This window comes from Corticium candelabrum, chromosome 1 (assembly GCF_963422355.1).
Source record: "Corticium candelabrum chromosome 1, ooCorCand1.1, whole genome shotgun sequence".
Taxonomy (NCBI): Eukaryota; Metazoa; Porifera; class Homoscleromorpha; order Homosclerophorida; family Plakinidae; genus Corticium; species Corticium candelabrum.
This window is the reverse complement of record NC_085085.1, coordinates 10,199,452-10,221,103: the sequence shown is the minus strand read 5'-3', so window position 1 is coordinate 10,221,103 and position 21,652 is coordinate 10,199,452. Positions and strand designations below refer to the sequence as shown.

General features: G+C 40.4%; 1 protein-coding gene across 1 annotated transcript; it reads right to left on the bottom strand.

Moving 5' to 3' along the window:
* Positions 1-238: 238 nt before the first annotated feature.
* LOC134177929 (putative pre-mRNA-splicing factor ATP-dependent RNA helicase PRP1) lies at positions 239-21,282 on the bottom strand. The gene is made up of 13 exons (XM_062644709.1): positions 21,187-21,282; positions 20,835-21,087; positions 19,117-19,310; positions 18,875-19,007; positions 18,533-18,628; positions 18,243-18,392; positions 16,708-16,962; positions 12,216-12,474; positions 9,520-9,834; positions 3,592-3,782; positions 3,300-3,350; positions 3,119-3,237; positions 239-554 (listed from the first exon to the last, which is right to left on the bottom strand). Exons 1-13 carry the CDS (start codon positions 21,258-21,260, stop codon positions 452-454), a joined length of 2,193 nt encoding a protein of 730 aa, XP_062500693.1. The 5' UTR covers positions 21,261-21,282; the 3' UTR covers positions 239-451.
* Positions 21,283-21,652: the final 370 nt, after the last annotated feature.

Here is a 21,652-nt window from a genome sequence, read left to right as displayed (position 1 = left end):
CTGACTCGTATGCCCTGTGTTCATTTTTGCACTGACGAAACACCTGTCGCTAATCCTGGATCCGGGACCCTGACGACGGCAGTAAGACTGAGGAGTTTTCAATAGCAGAGTAAGAAATAGCAGAGGAAGTGAGGAAAAGGAAAATTGTCTACTCCCTGACACGCACTCCCGGGTAGGTACACACAACAGAACCACATGCCAATACGCAATCAAGCACACCAACAGTGAACACACTCAGTGACGCTTGCAAGTAGACTAACCATGGATTTTTCTCGCACTGCTGGAACTAAGAAATTAAACTCCTTCAGTTTACAAACACGCTCCTTCCTCTAACTTAACCAACTAAAATACGTCACTCCAGAAAGATAACTTCTGAACTGATTGCCTTCTGATTATGTATTTATGCCATGTAACACAACTTCAAGAAGAACTACAGCATCAATTAATACTTCTACGACGATCCCAGTCTATACTTGAGCCGTTGCAAAACTCGCTTTGCTTCACAATCTGGAAAGTTGCTCAAGTCGTAGTACTGTGGTGCCATTTGCAAAAGCCTAAAGCACACCATGTCTTTAGACAAACCAAATCAGCAAAACATTAAAATAGAGAATATAAATCTATACACCATTACGTTAATGACTTCCACAAACAATAATGCATCAAAATGACACCATTCAATCTATCATATATAAATGTAATTGTAATTACATAAAACAAAGTCATAGGTAGTCTCAAACTGCAAATGAGACAATGGTAGTTCTGATGAGGGTACTGTACTACATGAAAGTGTTCTTCAGTCCTAAAAGCCATAAATATAAGCTGACGATAGCCATGTCCACACCAGACTAGAATTGATTGCAATCCTGCTGATCGCAATCCAATCAGGCTAGCGAGCATCCACAATGCACCTTGAAAATGATGCCTCTGCCTCTTTTTGGTATCACATGACTGTTAACCGATATCTGTGTGTGGGTTCTTTGCTTGTGGAAAGCATCAATACAGTGACATGAAAGGTGAGCGAGAACGAAGATGAGTGAGGAGAGTTAAATGTTCCAATACCCTCCTAGCATACGTCAAAGTAACGCCCACTATTTCTAATTGGATTCAACTGATCCCGATCAAATCCCTCCTGATGTGAATTAGACTTATCCAACCAGATCGCAATCCAGTTGCCAGTGTGGACAGGGCTTTTATCACTGTAATGGCAATGTCACCCTTTCTATTCATGGAAACTTTTAACTAGCTAGGACTGGTAAAAACCCACTTGGGAATTGGGTAGGACTATCGTATACATCATCGTAAACATGATGTAGTCTGTACCAACTTGTACACCGCACTGGTTCCTAGGTGACAGGTATAAATACTTTAGTTTCCACGTTAAAAGTCCAATAATAGATCTGTTATATCCCACAAACTGAGGACTTCCAGCTGATGCACATCCTACAACCAGGTTATGCTGTCCTACAACTTAACGTTAAGCTGCTCTCAAATCATGAATACCCAATGTCTAAGACTACAGAGCTGTCAGTTCATTGCACAGTCCAACTATTCTGTAAACAAACATATATTTCAACAAGTTTGACTACCTTCCCAAGCTGATAAGTTAGTAGGGGTACAAGTCGGCACCATCCACATTACCCCGCCTAGAAGGGCAGGAGCTCTTATTAGAACATTTGGTACTACGTGCCTTTGTAGACTGTGGAAACCATGGAATTCCCTGGAGAATCACAGACAAAGGAGAACATCACTGACAGCTATAGCTCTGATGAAAGTTCAGTGATGTCTTCTTGCACTGCAATCCTCCAGGGAATTCCATGGCTTCTACCTTACTCCATAACCAAACTGTAGAAAGACACATTGAACCAAAATGTTCTAATTAAGATCCCCTGCTCTTCTAGGTGGGTATAGGGTACCGTATGTCAATACTAAATTTACCCTTACTAAACCTAGCCTCGGTTCCAGATGCTTCCCGTATGTACTACTGCAAGTGACAGGTATATGGAGTCAACAGTAGGAGGGGCTCACAGGAAAGAGTCTGGGCACACTTCTCCTACAGACGAGTTCAGGGGTGGGAAAGCTATTAAACATGAAACGCTCCACACCAATAGAAACTTCCCGCTTGCTCCAAGCGGTGGTTTTGATTGGTCTACAACAAGAACAATACCAGTTAGTTTACAGTTATAATTCTAGACATGCTAATTAACAAAGTTAGGCATACAGTTAGGCTAGTATTACAACAGCTGCAATGATCTTGCGATGGCGGTCTTCCCGAGTGAATTAGAAATCGAAGCTACGCCTGTAGTACATAGACTGATCCTCGTAGATCCATTTCAGATGATTCAATAGCGGAAGCAGTAGCTGTTTGCTGCCCTCGATTTGTGATCAAAGCTCTAAAGTCGTTGCAGCACCTCTGCATGCATGATATGTCATCTGACCCGAAAAGACGATGTTCTCACATGTTTTTGAACTGGGTATGGCAAGTCCATGATATTCCACATGATGCTAAGTGTGTGCAACACTCTGCGGGTCTTTGGTAATGCAGACTGCTCTTTCCATCCAAGCCATTGCTTTCTCTCATGAGAGACCAGGTAGCAAGCTTGACAGAACACAGTGTAACAGCTGCAATGATAGGCGATAGCTTGTTTGAAGACGAACAGATTCAACGAGGTGATGTCAGCGTTGTGTTTGGCAGTCCATTGGAGAAACGCCTCCAACAGAGTGCGATCACGTCGTTGCTGTTGTTGCAGACGAAGTTCACTGCATCGTTCAGTGGTTAGCCTGTTTTTGCTGACTGTTTCGATGCTATTCGAATGAAACTGACCGATGAGTTACCTACATCGTATTATTACGATTGCATTGTGCAGCCTAATGCAGTTAGACTAATGGTATAATTTGGAGCTAATAGCTTTCCAACCCCTAAACTCATTTGTATTAGCAGTGCGCCCAGACACTTTCCCACTCGCCCCTCCTACTTCTGACCCCATTCCTGTCACGTGCAATAGTACACACGGGAAGCATCTGGAACTGAGGCTATACTGAACCATACCTAATGTCTCCAAATGTAAAGTTAATTTCAGCTCCTCTGACATAATACTAAATCGACACTCAAATATCATACCATTCCCCTTTCACATCAGACACTGTTCGAATGTAGTTCTTAGTCGTTAGCACAAATTCATTGTAGATCACCCACTCAGGCTTGTGATCAAGGCACGTAGATGGGTGCAGCTGGACTACCTGAACATAAACCTAGAGTTAGAAATACCATTACCCATAGTAATCAGCCAAAACCAATCAACCTGGTTGTCTTTCACAGTCAAGTAGTGCCCAGATCTTTCCAGATGAGCAACCTGCAAACAGAAATACACTAAATGTTAAGATCAATTACTACATCGAAATATACACATTTGTTTTGCCGATGCTAGTTGTTCAATAAAGAAAACAGAAGCCCCAGCTAACAACAGCAACAGTGTCAAAGCATGCAAACCTTCAAAAACAATCTACCGAGTAGAATGTCTTGGGGAAAAACTTTTGCCTAAATACTTTCAGACTCCAACCACTTCAGAAAAACTAATGATGAGAACTACTAACCTGCATAAAAAACCCTTTCACCAGTGTCTTCCGTATATTTAAGTAATAATCTTTGCTTGTAAACGGTGTGCTCTTGCGCAGCAAGCTGAATCTCTCCATAATTCGAGACAACTGCTCACGAACATTGTCAGCCGACTTCAGAGATCTGTGCTGGAGAAAGTTGTCGTAACACCACTGAATGTCTTCGCCCTCTACAAACAAAATTAATATTGTAGCCGGTCAGCAAGCTAATTATCTAAGAATGCGGATATATAAAATAATTTGTGATGGTGGCCTCATCTACCTGTTCGTTAGGATATCAGCATCGAAAAGTATCCTAAGAGAGCTTTGAAGATTGTAATCACAGGGCACCATTACTTCAATTAGAAATAGCTGCTATCTGGTTATACAGGCAGCTGTATAATAACAAGTGCACTGATACAATAAAAACCACGCCCACGCTACTTAGATGGTGATAATACAATAACAATGAAAACCACGCTTAGGTAAACTACAAGCAGTAATCTAGATGCCTTCCACCACACAAGTACAGCAGTCTCAGCAGTAGCGTAGAAACCTAGATTTGGTTGAGGGGCACACTTTTTCTTAAGAGGGCGTGGCTCTGTACAACAAGGCTAAATGTATTATTAATTAATCATATATATGCATGCGACAAAGCAAAAAGACAGGAAAACAAGTGTTACTTCAGGTTGTCATGTCAGTGTTATCAGTTTCTACGTGACATGAATAATGTCAAGAATTTGTGGGGACACTGCCCCCATGCCCCCCCCCCCCGGGTTTTGTCGCCTATGCTCAGGAATGCACAGATTTCTATGTAAAAGGCCATACATATCACCTTACTGAATACAAAATCAGTATGATTAGATAAAATATAGGCTGTGTCTCCATTTGTTGCTCTTTAAACATGTTTAACATTAAACACCTTCAGACTCTAAACATGTTTGGGCCATTAAAAGAATTATCAGGGACTTTGTTGTACCATGCAAATTCGTTTCTTGTGCACCGGACAGTCGGAGATCATCTTCTGGTCGTCTCTAGAACAATCAAAGACACAAGTCTGTCTTCGCCTTTTTCACTTAGTCTACGCCGTCTCTGACATTGCCTAATTCTGTCTTCTTCCAATAGCCTCCAAAGAAAGAGAAAGAACAGTGCGAAAGAACTAACATCCATCGTCATGGAACGCGCATTACTATCACGTGACCGTTAAACCTAAACCACTTTCGTTAAACTACCTCTGAAGCATGTTTAGCAGAAGCTGTTTAGGTTTACAGTTAAACAGGTTTAACGCTAGTGGAGACACGATTATTCTTAAACGTGTTCATACTTAAACAGGTTGTAAACATGTTTAAGCCCTAGTGGAGACGTGCCCATAGACTTTGACTGTTCTAATCAGCACACAAACTAGCCAAAGAGAAGATCTTATATTGTAAAACAACCTTGCTTTGCATGTTCAATCCTCATAAGTAAATAATAAAGTGATGAGAATGACCAAGCAAAGAGCATCTGCTATAATCACGATTTAGAAATCACACCACAGACCTTCCCAACTCAGAACTGCCAAATGTTTAGAGAATTCATGGCCAATTTTACCATTAGTATGTATACGTAAGCTAAAGAAGCATGTACATGCAACAAAAATTGATACTGCAATAGTGACCTGTGAACACACTTAGTACTACAAACTCGTTTACATAAGTGTATCACACCAAGTTACAAGTGATTAGAATTTGGTTTAAACTAAACTGTCAACACACTAACAATGGCAATTAAAACTAACTCAGCTAAACCTCTCTACACACGATATATACGCAAAGTTGCTGAACAGAGGGTAAAGCATAAACGCCGACTTGACTTGAAACCAGTAAATTCAAGCCACCCAGTATCATTGGTACAAAATGGCAAACATGAAAGAGGAATCTCTTAGTCAGATGAAATGCTTGATTGCAGATTGACTTGAACCTGCAATAGTGCCATCATGTTCCAATCCTTACAAGCTAATACCCTGCCCACACAAGCATAGTTTGAGACCAGCAAGTTAGCCTGTGTCAAAAAAGACCCAGTTCCACTTCACACAGCATTCTCTAAGAAAGTCAAACATGGCTGACCCCTTGACCCTACACCTGCTATAGTAAGAGTACAATACCGGCAATAAGTAACATATCATACAAGATACAGTACCATACCATAAGATAAAAGATACCATATGATATGATAAGATAAAGATGATACCATACAATTAAGATAAGATACCATATACCATACAATATATGATATGCAATATGATATACGATACCCTAGGATACCATATGATAAAAATGTTAGGTTACTTATTGCCCGTACTGTATCTTCTAGATATGCTATTGTTTCCTTGTTAAAATTAATCACTATGATGAAACGCAGCAAACCTAAGAAGGAATTTTCTTATTGCATGGCACTACAGCAGCCAAGTAAAACAATACAAGAGAAATGGCAACAAGCACTGTTAAGAAAGAAAGCAGCAGTCAAATTATGTAGTACATTGAGACTGCAAGAAACCCAAAGTAAAGAGTGAATCGTGGCAAACGTACTACTTTAATAGCTTGCCGTTTCCATATACAGATCGTCGGAAAAGTATAAAGCCACTCCCTGCATGTGACTATACTGGAAGTTTTCCAGGCTGATTTACCAATTAGAACCTATAAACAGCGTTTTACAAATAGACCATGTGATTTAGTAAGAATAGAGCAAAATTGTGACAAAATTTTGTTTGAGAAAACTTGAAAAGTCATTGCATTACGAAGCAAACTAATTGGAGTTTGCGTGGGTGTACACCATCTAGCAGAATGACCTTTCTTAGAATGTTTTGGGGTTTTTAAAAGCTAGATTTTGAAACGTTTCTTTGATGTAGACTCTTTTCTCTATTACTTCGGCTTCCTCGTCTTGCTTTCCAGATTGATTCAACTTGTCGCGGAACACTCTCTACTAGAGCATGCACTCTCTCTAAAGAAATTTCAAGCAATGTCGCCTGCACTGCTGCCCATTCATTGCGAGGGTGACGAGCGTTTGCTGCTACCTTCAAGTTTCGTCAAAGGTTCTCAGTTGGGTTGGCGTCAGGCGAACACGGAGGACAATCCAAAACAGAGACGCCATTGTCGCGAAACCATTGGCCAGAGACGACGATGTTGGTCATCAATAGCAGCTTCTTGCGAGAGCGACAAACGTGTATTTCTCTCTCCGAAAGTCGATGGCCAACTAAAGATCTGGAAACAGCTTGTCCCGTGCTCTCCTTGAATTCTCGTTTCAGCTGGCATGATGTCTAACGGCGATTTCTCTTTCCTGTCACCTCCAGAAAGCGGTCATCTGTGTCACATGTTTCTCAGCCGACGAGATCTTTTCTTACAGCTTATTGCTCCAGCCACTACTCTTTTTAGACAGGTTTTCACCAATCCACGTGAAACACCAACAGTTTTGGTGAAGTTACGCTCACCCAGACAACATTCTTTCAAGGCTTCATTTTTTACCGCAATGTCGTTGACTGAGCTGCCGATCTCGGGGCATCACCAAACTCACACCAGGTGTCCAAATGTCCCTCAATTTCAACTAACTAAAGATTGGTCAATCAGCTACGTGAATCTGCAATTTGGCAGCTCTGTGAGGTGAAACGACGACTAGACAATCAAGATTTCGCGCCATCAACATCATCTTGCAACATTTCGACCACATCCATTTCAAAACCGAAAGTCACACTTTTAGAAATTTGTACAGTCTAAAGAATCTAGTAAATTTTTTACAAGATTTAGTTTTCTAGACATTATTCAGTGATGTTTCAAGTTACGGTGGTTTATTGGGTTTTCCTATTGACAAAAATGACAAGTAGTCCCGTCAATGACATCATAATGGCTTTTTGTTTTCTAAAGAAAAGCTGAAAGAAGTTTGTCTTTCAAGTAGATTATGGGCAAAGTATGTGTAGGTTTCTTTCAGCAAATGGCAAAATCGAATAACAAAAAAACTTTTTTCAGCTATTTATCACTGTGTTTGTTTTGTGGTGAAAGTAGCACTCACTTCAAAATTCAGAATTCTGTCATAAGAAACAAAGTCAATACGGAGAGTCCTTCCCTATAGTTTAGAATAGAAAATTAGAAGCAAATTACAGTTTAAAATATTTCTAAAAGCTTTTACAATAATTTTGTGGCCATTCAAACTTCCAGTATAGTTACGTGCAGGGAATGGCTTTATACTTTTGCGACGGTCTGTAGACAGCTAAAGTGACAAGCAAACATGATCCTTGACCTATCCCAGAATGAACACTTGCAAAGTACAACAAAAACAAGCCAATCCGAGCTAGCAAGTCATGATCTGGTACAAATGAGCAGCACCAGTTAGTTAGCGCAACGTGGCTGCATGTACAAAAAGGTTTCCAACTAAGTCAACATGTGTAAGTCCACAATAGTCCACTGGAATGGACTTGTGTGAATACATCACAGATCTCCACGCTCTTCACTCCAAATGTCATGGCCATGAAGTAATCTTTATCCATGTCGGTGTGTTAAACTTAAGCCGGTATTTGAAAATTGTGTACCCGGTAAGTTGGAAAATGTAACCGTTTTAGCAAAACAGTATAATCAGAATTATCATAGGACAGACCTCATTGCAATTCAGTGTTCTAGTGCAAAGTCAGTTTGCATGTTTCAGTGTTCTAGCCAGGATTTTTGCCAACCATCGATATGACGTCAATTAATGATGTCATCAAATGTTTGATGTTGACATATTTTGTAATGACATCATGAAATTACTTTATCTGTTCCCTACTTGTAGAGTCAGATGCACGTACATTAGTAGTAGTAGATATACTACGTTCCATAAATGAGACAAAATACGATAGACATAAACTACAAGTGCTGTTAGCTAACTGTAACAAAATGTCAGAAGACTCTATGTAAGTCTTGAATTTACTGCATGATTGGTACACTATTCAATATAATTGCCACTCAAATCTTGTTGAAAAGCTCTTTGAACATATCCTTGTTAAAACATAACACACACACACACACACAAACAGACAGATAATACAGCAGATTATTGCAATGACAAGTTCACTTAATAAAACTGGAATATGTGAGTTGACCTAAAAGAGTAAGGGTGGTGTGCAAAACATGAGATTGAAGATAAACAGCAATTAGTAGAACACCTGCTGCAACCACAGTCTCATTAGCACTTCTTTGTGTGAAAGGTCAACAGGAATTCACCTCAACTAAACACCAACAAGGAGACCATGCACTTTCTAAGATAACCAGATGACATGAGAATATATATTGTTCTGTAGCAACTTTGTGACCATCAAGACCACTAATGTCTTTAGCTAGACCCCTGATCCTTGACTATAAGCATGCTAAGGCTTTCGGATTTGGTTCCCAACCATCAATAATTGCTGTTTTTCCCTCCCCAAACATCCCTTCCTTCTCCCAACCGTCAAAATGACAGTACTTATGGTACTGGCAAGAACACTGGTGTTTGCTGATCTTACACATGTCTATGCTGTGTACACCTTTCTTACTCATAGCAATATTCACACCCGTAATATTGCACTTGATCTACCTCTATCTACTAAACGACCAGAATTTCCCCACTGACAACAGAACATTGTGTGCCCATACCAAATAGCTATGAAGTAAATCTGTTTGCAACTACACTAAAGAAACACTTAGATATCAAGATGCAGCAAATTCTATTGTCACAAGTAACATCATGTGATCAGATACACTACCAAATGTTCACTCAGTTGCAGTCTTTCAAATTCGAGCAGCTTTATGGCCAAGCAATTTAGAAAGAATATCTACTAAACCATTTGTGTATGTGAGAAGTCTATTTATTTCTCAAGATCTACAAAAGACTGTAAATCTTACTGCTACACCAATTGTCAAACTATATGTATTAGATCATGACGCTTACTTTGTTTGTATGCATGGTAAACGTTGAGTAGAGTGATGTGGTCACCATCAATGTGAGCAAATCTCATCTTTGCCTCGTCTGCAGCCTTCTTTGCTTCATTTGGACGTAAGAAAACGTGCGGAACTGACAACATTGCAGTGATTGATAAGATCTCATTGGAACAATTGAATTCAGAGCCAGACAAGACCATCTTTGCTAGTTGTGGGTCAAGTGGAAATTCAGACATCATGGAACCCATAGGAGTAAGATTCCCATCATCATCCAGTGCTCCAAGGTAATTAAGTAGCTCCAAAGCACGCATGAGGGTTTCAGGAGCTAAAACAAATGCATAATTCAACGTGTTGGTAACATTGCAAAGTCTACAGCGCCACCTAATATTCATATTTCCAAAGTAAACAACCTCGTGAATAGTGCACTTAAGCAACACTTTACCCAAGCAAAAACCAACCAACAACAGCAACAACAACAACAATAACAACAACAACCAATCCCCCTGCAACTGTCTATTACAGTATGTCATGTCACTAAATAAGTATTACACCTGACACTCCAATAACTAGAAACTTACCATGTACTGTATAAACCTTAGATTCCCAAATCAAAAATAAGCTAATATCTTGTTCTGGAACATTCTTGAAAACAGAATGCCACTTATCTAATAGAATCACACTATCAACCTAAACATCATTTACCTAGTGCCTACTGGACAAACTGTGCTAACCCAAGAACCTACAGAAACTCAAGTGATTGTCTTACAGCAAGCTTCAGAACACTACAAACGACTTCTCACACATGGTTGAGTACGCACTGACTGAAAAACTCAGCAATCCTAACTCTAATACTTAATTAAACAATGAATACCATCCAAATCTCTAATGCTGCAGATTTAAAGTACCAACAAGTTACCCTTAAGGTCTCAACTGCTCTAATTGAAAAACCTAAACTAAACATTATTACCCGAGACCCGGATATCCGGACTAAGGGTATAGTAGTCATCCGACATGCAACCGTATGACCGTATTTATACTCAATTAGTGCAGATGCAAATGAAGCTATTCCGACCAATAGACAAGAAGTGGTGCCATTACTGACCAATAGACGAACGTGATGTCATCATAAGGCTCCACCTCTGTTTCTTTGGCAGCTGTGTTACGAGAATTCGGCCATCAGGTGTCCGTTCTGTACATAATGTTTATTCCTTTGCTTTATGGGTTTAGCACATAGAAACGATGACTATAGTCTACATTTGCACGTGCATGTTTTCCCAACCAACAACCAGGTGTCTAGACAGCAAAGGTACTGGAATCAGGCACCATGCAGTACGTGTAGCTATACCTGACTTGTAACGTTTTGCTTGTCCACAGTGTTCCTGCAGTCTGACAGCTTGAATTTTCTGTGCTCATGGCTCAGTGGCTACGGTGTTGTTGCAAAAATCACTAGTGTTGTCTTTAACAGAAATTTAGTGCAAAACGGGTATTTCCAAAGAGGAACGTGCATTGTCCATGACAGCGGCCTAAATGATTGCAGTTAGGCAGTTATACCTGTGCATATACTGTAGGTGTAACCACCACGTGAGATGATTTTCAATGGTGTCAAATTCATTGACATTCTTGCCTCCTGATGCTCAGCTGCCTTACATACACTATACACATGTCTTAGCACTGCAGTGCTTCTTTATTCATTGTAAAAAGCATCTACATTGCAGTTTGAACAGCAGGTTGAGCATGTCATTCACTACAAGAATGAATAGAGAAGCACTATACAGTGCTACACCCTCGGCTGGTGTACATGCACACCACATGGCACTAAGACAGGAGGCAAGAGGCACAAATGCTTATGCCTTTGACACCATTGAAAATCCCCTCATGTGGTGGTTATTACGCCTATCATATCCGTCTAACTGCAATTTTGGTTGTTGTAATGAGGTGACCCCAGAGCCGCCAGAGCCAAAAAACATTAATGTGGGAAAACATGCACATGCACATGTAGATTAGGCATCTGTTCACTCTGACCTTGGATACGGTAACAAAAATGAATAGAGAGACGCAGTAGCGTACTTACAGGTCACTGCTTCGTTCGACAAACAGACGCTGTCATGGACAATGCACGTTCCCATTTGTAAATTCCCATCAAGTGCCACATCTGTTGAAGACAACACTAGTGATTTTGCAACAACAACCGCAGCTGCTCAGACATGCACACCGAAAATTCAAGCTGTCAGACTGCAGAACCACTATGCAGAAACACTGTGGAACAAGCAATATGTTACAAGTCAGATGCAGCTACACCTTTGCTCCCTAGACGCCTGGTTGTTGGTGGGAAAACATACACATGCAAATGTAGACTGTAGGTGCTGTTTCAATGTGCTAAACCCGTAAAGCAAAGGAATAAACACCATGTACAGGACAAACACCCGATGGCCGAATTCTTGTAGCAGCTACACCAAACAAAGACAGGTGGAGCTTCATGATGACATCATGTGTTGTCTAATGGTCAGTAATGACATCACTTCTCGTCTATTGGTCGCAATAGCTTCATTTGCATCTGCGCTAATCAAGTATAAATATGGTCGGTTGGTCGGTCATCGAACGATTACTATACCCATAGCCCGGAAATCCAGGCCTCGGGTAATAATCATTTTTTCGTATATCAACATTATTACAAATAGTCATTCCTCAATGAAATACAAGTCTAACCTGGTGGATCCATGAAATCAAAGTGTACAAGATCATCAATTCCCAATTTCTTAAGTTGAAGGACAACTGTTCCCAAATTTGACCTTAGAATCTCTGGATATGTCTGCTCTTGCATCTCTGTCTTGTACGCCTTCTCAGTGTAGAGCCTAAAGCACTTGCCCGGACGAGTTCGACCAGCACGACCAGCTCGTTGTTGAGCACTGGCTTTGGAAATGGGAGAGACCAGCAGTGACTCTACTCGAATACGTGGATTGTACACCTACAACCAAACAGCAAGTAACACACGTTACATCATAAGCAACAACAACAAAAACTGTTCCTCAAAGGCATTATGATAATTAGATACCATGTGGTCAATTGCGGGTAAAAGTTAATCAATAATCAAAGAATTCCGAGTTAATCCAATTGCCAAAACCACTCTTCAAGCTACATGAAAAAAGGAAGAGCACCCAGTCAGTGCCAAACCCAAAAGCCTATATATATTCTTTCCTCTAGCATTTACATGCCAAAACTTCTAATGACACAATACATTGAATTAATGAACAGTTTAGTTTCTAAATTTCCAAACTCTAAAATGGTGTGTGCATAATTGTAATTAGTATTCTAAAACTTGTTTGTTGCTGAAGTGCCATACATGCATCTACTTTTGCACAAGCGAGCAACTGTTGCCATACCTATTCCAGTGTTCGAAAAAGTGGTCGTAAAGTTGTCATTTGATGCCTAACACAGTCTATGTGACAGCCATCTATTTTAGCAAGGTCCCATCCTGACAACTAAAGTCACTCAAGTTATGGTGGACCCAAAAGTTTTGTTTCTAATGCTGCAGATTAAAATAGTGGAATTGCTCAGGTTAGGCTGAGAGAGGCACCTCTGAAGTTCTGGGATTTTGTTTACTTGCAAGAACAACCAGCATCATTTTGATATTTATGAGAAAGTAGATACATGCCCCATCCTTCTTATGGGCAAGAGACTGTAGGGTTCTGACGAAAGAGATACAGTCTGAGCGTGTGTGGACACTTCACATGCAGTATTTTTCTTGCAAGGTCCCGGATGTGCTAAATGAATTCGAATCTTGCTCTTCGCCCTTTTTTTCAATAAAATTGACACACTCCTCGTGTAGCACTTGGTACAGAAATGTGTACATTGGACTCAGTGCAAATGCAATCAGAGTTTGGAGAGAAACAAAAGTGCTACAAGAGTAGTGTTGCAATCAGCAAAAATCTTCGATTGCTCGAAGCTTTGCAAAGGATGACGACACGCAACTATGCCCTGTAATTATGTCCCGTAAACAAGCAAAGTGTCAACGCAAAGATGTATAGCTAACACACTCGAAGCACAGCAACTTGCTAAATCATTGCTGGTATCATCCCCATTGTCACTGTCTGAAGACAATGTCCTCGTATCATCGATGACCGAGAAAGCTATGCTATATAGGAACACTACTAGTAAGCTGGTGTGTGTGTGTGTGTGTGTGTGTGTGTGTGTGTGTGTGTGTGTTTGTGTGTGTGTGTGTGTGTGTGTGTGTGTGTGTGTGTGTGTGTGTGTGTGTGTGTGTGTGTGTGTGTGTGTGTGATGGGTGTGTCTTGCATTTAATGCCAAGTGCCCCTTTAATAGCCATTTCATGATATCATCTTTCCAATTTCTCAAGCAAACAATGTAATGACACAAACCGTAAAAAGTCACAGGTTTGTATTCCCCACTAAGGAATTTTTTCCAGGTACCCTTTAATCGAGACGCAATTATTTCTAGAGATATTGATAGTCGTTTTGTAACAGCTCTAAGTAAATAAATTTAACATGCTATGTTGCTTCATAAAATCGATGGCAGCGAGTTGAGTCCTCAAATCGTGCCCTTGCATCATCTCTTAGGAAGACTTGACTAAGAACAGTACTATGCTTCATAGAGCTGCCACACCCATTGGGATGATGTAAAAACACATCTTTAGTGGAATATGACTCCTGTGTATGTTAGCATGTATCAACATGAGAGCCCCATGAGCACGGCAGAAATATATTTAGAACAGGGAAATTATTCGGGAGAGGGAATTAAACAGGTGAGGAAACTATTTGGGTAAATAAGCCCATTCGTGCTAAGATCAAACTTTGGTTAAAAATATACGAGTATTGCAGATGCATCCTAATTCCATTCAAACTACACAGTCGTGTTCCACTAGTGCTTGAACAAGTTTAACAACCAAAAACCGTTTGGACTGACCTGGGTTAAGGATTGACTTGTTTCCATCTGCAATAAACCTGTCTTGTAGTAGGCTTAGCAAATGGTCTAAGGTTAATTGTATCATGTCACATGGTTTTTGGCAACCCTGATTAATCAATCGTTTGTAAGGGAAACGCATATACCTTACCGTTGCTACAATCAAGAGCACAAGACAGCTGGTTTCAATAACGCGCAGATGATTTGATATGCCTTTAATGAGCTACTAAACGGCCAACCCACTTAGACTCCATCTAATTAGTTACAGAATGGTTACTGACAAACAAGAAGTAAGATTTACATACTTACAGCTCAAAATGAACGGTAATTCAAACCAACCAATGGCCTTGCATGATACAAGTCACTTATCGTATGGGCGAATCTCGGATACTGTTGTTATTCCACCTCGGGTGAGTGGCAGCTAATTGCCTCAATAATTACCTTGGCTTTGCCTTGGCATTATCTCGCTTTTGGCTGCCACTCCCCAGAAGGAATAACAACGATATCCACAACGTGCCCATACAATAACTAGTAACTGTCACATGATAGCAGCATGTATGCTTGAAGATGGCCTAGCTCTAACAATACCATTTGATTGTATCTACTAACAAGTCTATTTCTTTGTTGCTATACAATTGCCTCAAGATGTACGTGTAATCAAATAAAGGAGAGAAATCAGCAGCTACTGCATGTACTTAGATGCTACATTTAAAGTCTCAGTGACAACCGACTGCAGTTCAAACTCAGCGACAAAGTAGCCCAATGTATAACAGTTCGTCTGGATACCTAAAAATCCCAGTTATACAAGCCGGTAATGAAAACAGTCCAGGGCTCCACATTGCGACCAAGTTGGTTGCATTGGCACCACTTTTTGCGGTTAACTGAATGCTTGTAAGTCGCCAGAGACGACCTAATCTACTCTTGTTTGGCCGCCAGTTGGTCTGGGCCAGTTCTTCCAGAACAGCTAGAAAGTACAAATCTCGCAATATGCCCTGTGAGTATGGCAACAAACACCTGCTCTCTGAAATCTGACACCTTACTGCAATGTCACTTGTACATCTTGAAAACTGAAAATTCCTGTGGATTGGAAGGCAATTGAAGCATGTACTATAGTAGTCAATTATCAATGCAATTTTTGATCAAATTTGCACTAGAGAGGTAATGGCTGCATGTACTATGCATCTGATAATGCCTCCACTAGTCCATTACACAAGCGTCAAAAGACGTGCTGCTGCTGTGTTGCATCATACATGTACAAAAGTAGTAGTCTTGTGCCTCTCGCTTGATCACTTGATAACGTCGTCTCGTTGTCATGTCGTTCTTTCCTGGTACGATTACCAATCCTAGTGCAAGACAGTTCAATGCAGACATTATCTCAAAATCAATTTATCCAACGTATGCCCTACTCCACTCCATTCCAGTGGTAGTGGAGGCAGGCAGTAATTGCGTGTTTATACAGCTGCGCTCAGCTGCTCTGCATGAGATTCCAAGGCCATCAGGGTGTACATACTGAGCTGGCAGCTAAATATTTTTGCTTGGTCACCACATGCAACAAAACCCTCTTGCCCTGTGTGGAGCCCTGCAGTCTCCTTCTTTTAAGCTAATTCAGGGCATGTTTTCCATTAGCACCTAAACCAGTTTAACAAGTGGTTTATGCTAAACTGGTTTAAGGATTGACCTGTTTCCACTTGCGCTAAACCAGTTATATTCTAAACTTAAACCAATTTCCTAAACCCGTTTTGTTAGCAAAGTGGTTTAGGTTTAACTGTCATGTGACAGTAGCGCACTTGTTTAGATGGCTTCTGACGCCGTTTTGATGGATATTGACTATTTTCCTGCGCTAGGAATGCCTTAAAAGATGTAAGGGTCATTAACTAGAGGAAAGAAAGCAGCTACTGAAAGAGAGAAGACGGTGCCTTTGGTCATCGTCATGCAAATTCCTACTAGCAGACGCTGAATCAGTGACAACCAACAGCTGCTCTGACTTGGTGGCACAGCAGCCCAATACTTCAAAATAAGGCATTCCTAGACGGCTTGTTTTGCACATCACGGATGTCCACGTTCCTAGTGGAAACAGACACTTTCTTGAACTGGTTTAGTTTTTAAACGCGTTTAACCTAAACTATTTTTAAGGTGTAGCTAGTAGAAACACGTTCTTAGTAAAGTCATAAACTCATTTAAGATAAACAATACCTAGTGGAAACAGCATGAATCAATTAGCAACAACCCTAGCAACAACTATTCAAAAAAACATTAAATCTAAGGCTCTGTAATCACTCACTTTCTGCTTGGAGAATCCTGGATCAATAACAAAAACAATTCCATCAATTGTAAGCGAAGTCTCTGCTATGTTTGTAGAAACCACAACTTTCCGTCCAATTGCACCATTAGCCCGATTAGGTGGTGCACCTTCAAAAATGCGCTGTTGCATAGCTGGTGGAAGTGTGGAATAAAGTGGAATGCACTTCACTTCTCCAACCTCTGGACCAAGGTTTTCTACTTCACGTTTTATTCGCTTGCAGGCATCCTCAATTTCCTATCCCATACACAAAACATTAATCAATCTAACTGCTTTGAGTAAAGAAACATTCGATCAAACAAGTAGCACAAAAACTCTCACAAAGCAGCAGACGTACAGCTGCTCACACATGGCGAAGTAAGGCTACTACAGTCTCATGAAACTGCAGCATCATGCAGGTGTAATACAGAAATTAAAAGGTACAGAAACAATTTCCTGTGCCAACATGGCAAAGCCAGTTAAAGATCAAAAGCACTATCTGTACACTAGATTTACTGCTCTAGTTCTTATCAGCATCTAGAATCAATGCATCCCTTCAATAAGATAAGTAGTAACCAGAAGACATCCTATTAGGTAACCTAACAGGTACAAACTACAGTCAGTGATGACCCATGAAAAAAGTCTTGCGGTGAAGTTTGGCAGTGATTTAGTGGCAAATTTTGGTAGCGATTTCACAGCGAGGCACAGAGAATCAGCGACGAATAACAGCGAATCCATGATGAATCCGCGGCGATTCACAGCGGATTCGTGCATCACGAATTTCCATAGCAAATTCACACCGACTCGTGGAGATTCACAGCGGATTTGCAATGAGAATTTGTCATGGGGATACAGTTCTATTTGAACAAGTTTGTTTCCTGGTATACATGTGTAGCAACTAACCAGTTTGTACAATCAAATGATGGCACATAAGTCCCTAGATCATCGTTTGTCCATACTACATAAAGTGTTAGATCACATTTGTAATATCTAAAGTGCCTTTGCTACTAACAACTTAAGATCACAATCTACAACGTATGATAGAACATTTCATCTACTAGAAAAGACTTAAGTCATGACAACACTACGCTACAACAAAATGACTATCCCATGCTGCAAATGATAAAGTATTGTTAGCACCAGCTCAAGCATCTATAAATCAATTCTTGTAAGTGAAACAAGAAAGTTCGCAGCAACATGATCAGATCCTGCATCAATTAGGAATCTGAATGTAACTAATTCAGGAAGTCATAGGGCTTTCTGTTGTGATAACTAGATGCATAACAAAACTTTCCTTAGCCGTCTCACAAAATTTCTGTAGTGCCTGCAGCAAACTCACTTCACACTTATAGGCGAACATACGATTTGACTAAATTCTTATCAGTTTGATATGTATTCACAAAAAATAAGTAAAGCCTTATTTATGCAATAGCAATGTCACATTGTAACACTGAAGGCCAGCAAACAAAAAAGTAGCAAATTACTGGCACCAAATACGTAAAGATAAAATTATACACAGTATTGAGTAGACAACCAACCTCTTGTCCAGTGAGAAACAACAAAGCATCTCCTTTCACTTCTTCACACAAATGAACTTGAATCACAGTTCGTATTGCTGCTTCCAAGTAGTCTCTCTCCGGTTCAGGAGTATAAAATATCTCCACAGGATGTGTTCGACCTGGAACAGTCTAGCATTGGCATCGCAAACCACTCCCAGACCATCCATCGATCAGACGAACAGCCAGGGAGTGGTATAAGCCGAAAGATTAGATGAGGCGGCACAAGGTAAGACAAAACAGGCATGCATGTGATACAAAGAAGTGCAGACCATTAGTGGAGCACCATCAAAGTAGCCTTGAAACTTTCCAGCATCAAGAGTCGCACTCATAACAACGATCTTCAGATCAGCACGAGCTTTGGCAACCTATGTGAACAAAACACAAAATAACAACGAACAAGTTTGAGTGTATATTTCATGCTGCCTCTAGCTATAGTTCAAACTAAACAATAGTATGTTGTACGTCATATATGCAGACGTCTTAATTAATACGAGAAAATAACTGAAAGAGCCAAGATACCTAGACAGGCATGATTCATGTCTAATATGAATATCATTTATGGATCACTGTCCATAGCAATGGTACGTCACTTAAAAAACAAAGTTGCCAACCTCTTTCAGCAAACCCATCAAAATGTCTGTTGCTAGCGTCCGCTCGTGTGCCTCGTCCAACATGATAACTTGATATCGCTCAAGTAAGGGGTCAGTCATTGCCTCTCTTAGTAACATGCCATCAGTCATGTACCTAACAAAAAGGGATTTATCCACACCATAGTATCACAAGTGTTAAAAAGAATAGCACACACGTATAGAACTGACAAAGCAAATACAAACACTGGCATCTACCAACTCACTTCAAGATAGTTTGTGGACCACTGCAGTCTTCAAACCTAATAGTGTATCCAACTTGCTGTCCCAAAGTAACATCAACCTCATCAGCTACTCTTTGAGCTACACTCATGGCAGCAACCCTTCTTGGTTGAGTGCATGCTACGCATGCTTTTCTGCCTCTCGTGTTCTGAATCAATTCCAAGCACCACTGTGGAATCTATAAACCAAAGCCATCATCATATCCAAAAGTACAAATAAATTCACAAAAGAGAACGGGAGCTACGCCCCAGGGTATGAATTAAATCTGTTCAAAAACAGAACAATCATTGTATGTAAACATAAGAATCTGATACACATAAGGCTGATAAGCGTAAGAAATTATTGAGGTTTGAGAGCCAAACATATATTCATTATAGCAATTGACAGTAATGTAAGCCATTGGCAGGGTAGCTGTTTCCATAGTGATGGAGCAAATTGAGGCCCCAAGCCTCAAATTTGTGGCCCAACACAAAAAAGAAAGGCATCTATAAATTACTATACAACAGTTATCAGTCTGATACAAGGGTTTCAGAGCTCGTATTGTAGAGAAATATCATGCACTTAATTAATGGATCACTGTTTGCAGAAAAATATTAATACTATAACACGAGATAATTAATTGTCCAAGAGTTGGTGCAAAGACTTAAGACACTCTTGATGTGCTGTACCAGAGTGAAACATAAGGCAAAATTTTTGGTCGGACATCATGCTCTAGCAAAAGAGGTTAACCGGACATTTAAATTTTGGGTATTCATCCTTACTTGATTTCACAATGCTTTCTTGTAATTATCGACGTCAAAGTTTAGTCCAATTTCTGTATTTGTTGTATCATATTCACTACTGTATTTATTTGCTATCAAAATATACACATAAAATTTGACTTTTTTGTTGTTGTTTTGTTGCATTGTTATTGATCATTATGACTAGAGTTAGAGTAATGACATGAACTGTTATTAAAGAATAAATGTTAAATGTCCAATCAAAGCAAAATTGTGGTTGTAACTAGAAATGAGATGGCACTGCTGCTTTACTGTGACAGTCTTGCTCTACACTTTGGAATAACGGAGTGTAGTTTGCAACTTTTTAATTAACACCAGCATAGGACAGACAAAGACCACTTATCCAATGTGTAGCAGCATACTACAGCAACTCTTGAATACAAATTTAGGCATTAAACATTACCAAATTTAAGTATCAATGATTTTGAAATAATATTAATATCAACAATAATGGTCCCAAAGTGCCCTTGATCAAGGTAGCCTTGGTGCCAGGCTGCTTTTGTATGTGAGGTGGCGAGGAGAGTGCCTGAGATGTCGGAGAGAAACAGCGAGAATAAAGCGCTTTTCCTCCCTGCCTTTCATACTCTCTCCCCACCACCCCATGTGCACGAAGCAGTCTGGCACCAAGGCTACCCTTTCAGCCACAATTTGGACCCCATCGTCAAATTCAACCGGCAACACTAAGTAAGGTAGGAAGATTAGTGGTGGCCATTTGGCCCCTAGGGTTCTAATATCCTATGATACACATCTACACTATAAAAGCTCTTCTCCAGTTGTGGTAATCCAGGTCCTAGAAACCGAAAACCATCGCATTAATTCATCAAAAACAGATATCATTACAGCAGACAGGCGCGACTCGGTACTGTACAAGCAGTACACTGTACAGCAGCAGAGTAGAGTAAAACAGGAATATGAACATTCACCTGCGTCGTTTTGCCACTTCCCGTTTCTCCTACCAGCACTATAATCTGGTGCTTCTCCAGCATCTCAAGAAATTCGTTTCTGTATTCCCATACAGGAAGCTTAAGTCTCGTCCTCAGTATCTCGTGATAGCGAGGTGAATATGGAGCAAACGTGTACGGATTGGTGGAGCTCAGGTGCGCCCCTGTCTGAACTTTCACTGGCTTTTCATCTTCCAGCGGGGCGACTGCGTTCTTGTAATCCCGCTCACGACGTCTGCAATAGAACTCAGATTATAGAGGCCATAAGCACGTGAATACCTCTATGTAGGCCCTTGCAACACTAGGACGGAAACCACAACTACACGACAATTACTTCTCATCATGACCAGTACGGCGCTTTCTGGAGCTGTCGCTCCCAACATCTAAACGTCTCTTTCTATCAGACATGCCAACTAGCAAGGCTAGCCGCGCGCGTTAAAAATCGGCATTAAGGAGTTCCCGGATATGGTGTGAAAGGAAAGACAAAAAACAAAAAACAAAAACAAGATTCGTATGCTATTCCTCGCAGGATATATTTCTAGATAAACATGATTGGTTTTACTTTTTGTTTTCTGACTAGCAGCTATTTCAAACTTATATAGTACGCATGCGCATAGGTAAAAATCTCGCGCCAATTGAGGGGAGTTTCTATGGCTGAGGAGATTATAGAGCTGCACAAGGCAAGCGACACTTCTGGTCTGATTGAGCTTTCGGACAAGCTATCATTTGATGAGGTAGGACCTCTAGCTACAGTTTCCTTCTTAGACAGACTTGCCGAGTGAGTTTCTGTCGACTAGGTC

Coding starts and splice junctions, on each gene's coding strand:
- LOC134177929 (XM_062644709.1), bottom strand. CDS start 21,260: ATGTCTGATAGAAAGAGACGTTTAGATGTTGGGAGCGACAGCTCCAGA. Junction 21,088..21,186: donor CGTACTGGTCATGATGAGAA/GTAATTGTCGTG, acceptor GTTCTATTGCAG/ACGTCGTGAGCGGGATTACA. Junction 3,351..3,591: donor TGAAAGGGTTTTTTATGCAG/GTTAGTAGTTCT, acceptor TTCTGTTTGCAG/GTTGCTCATCTGGAAAGATC.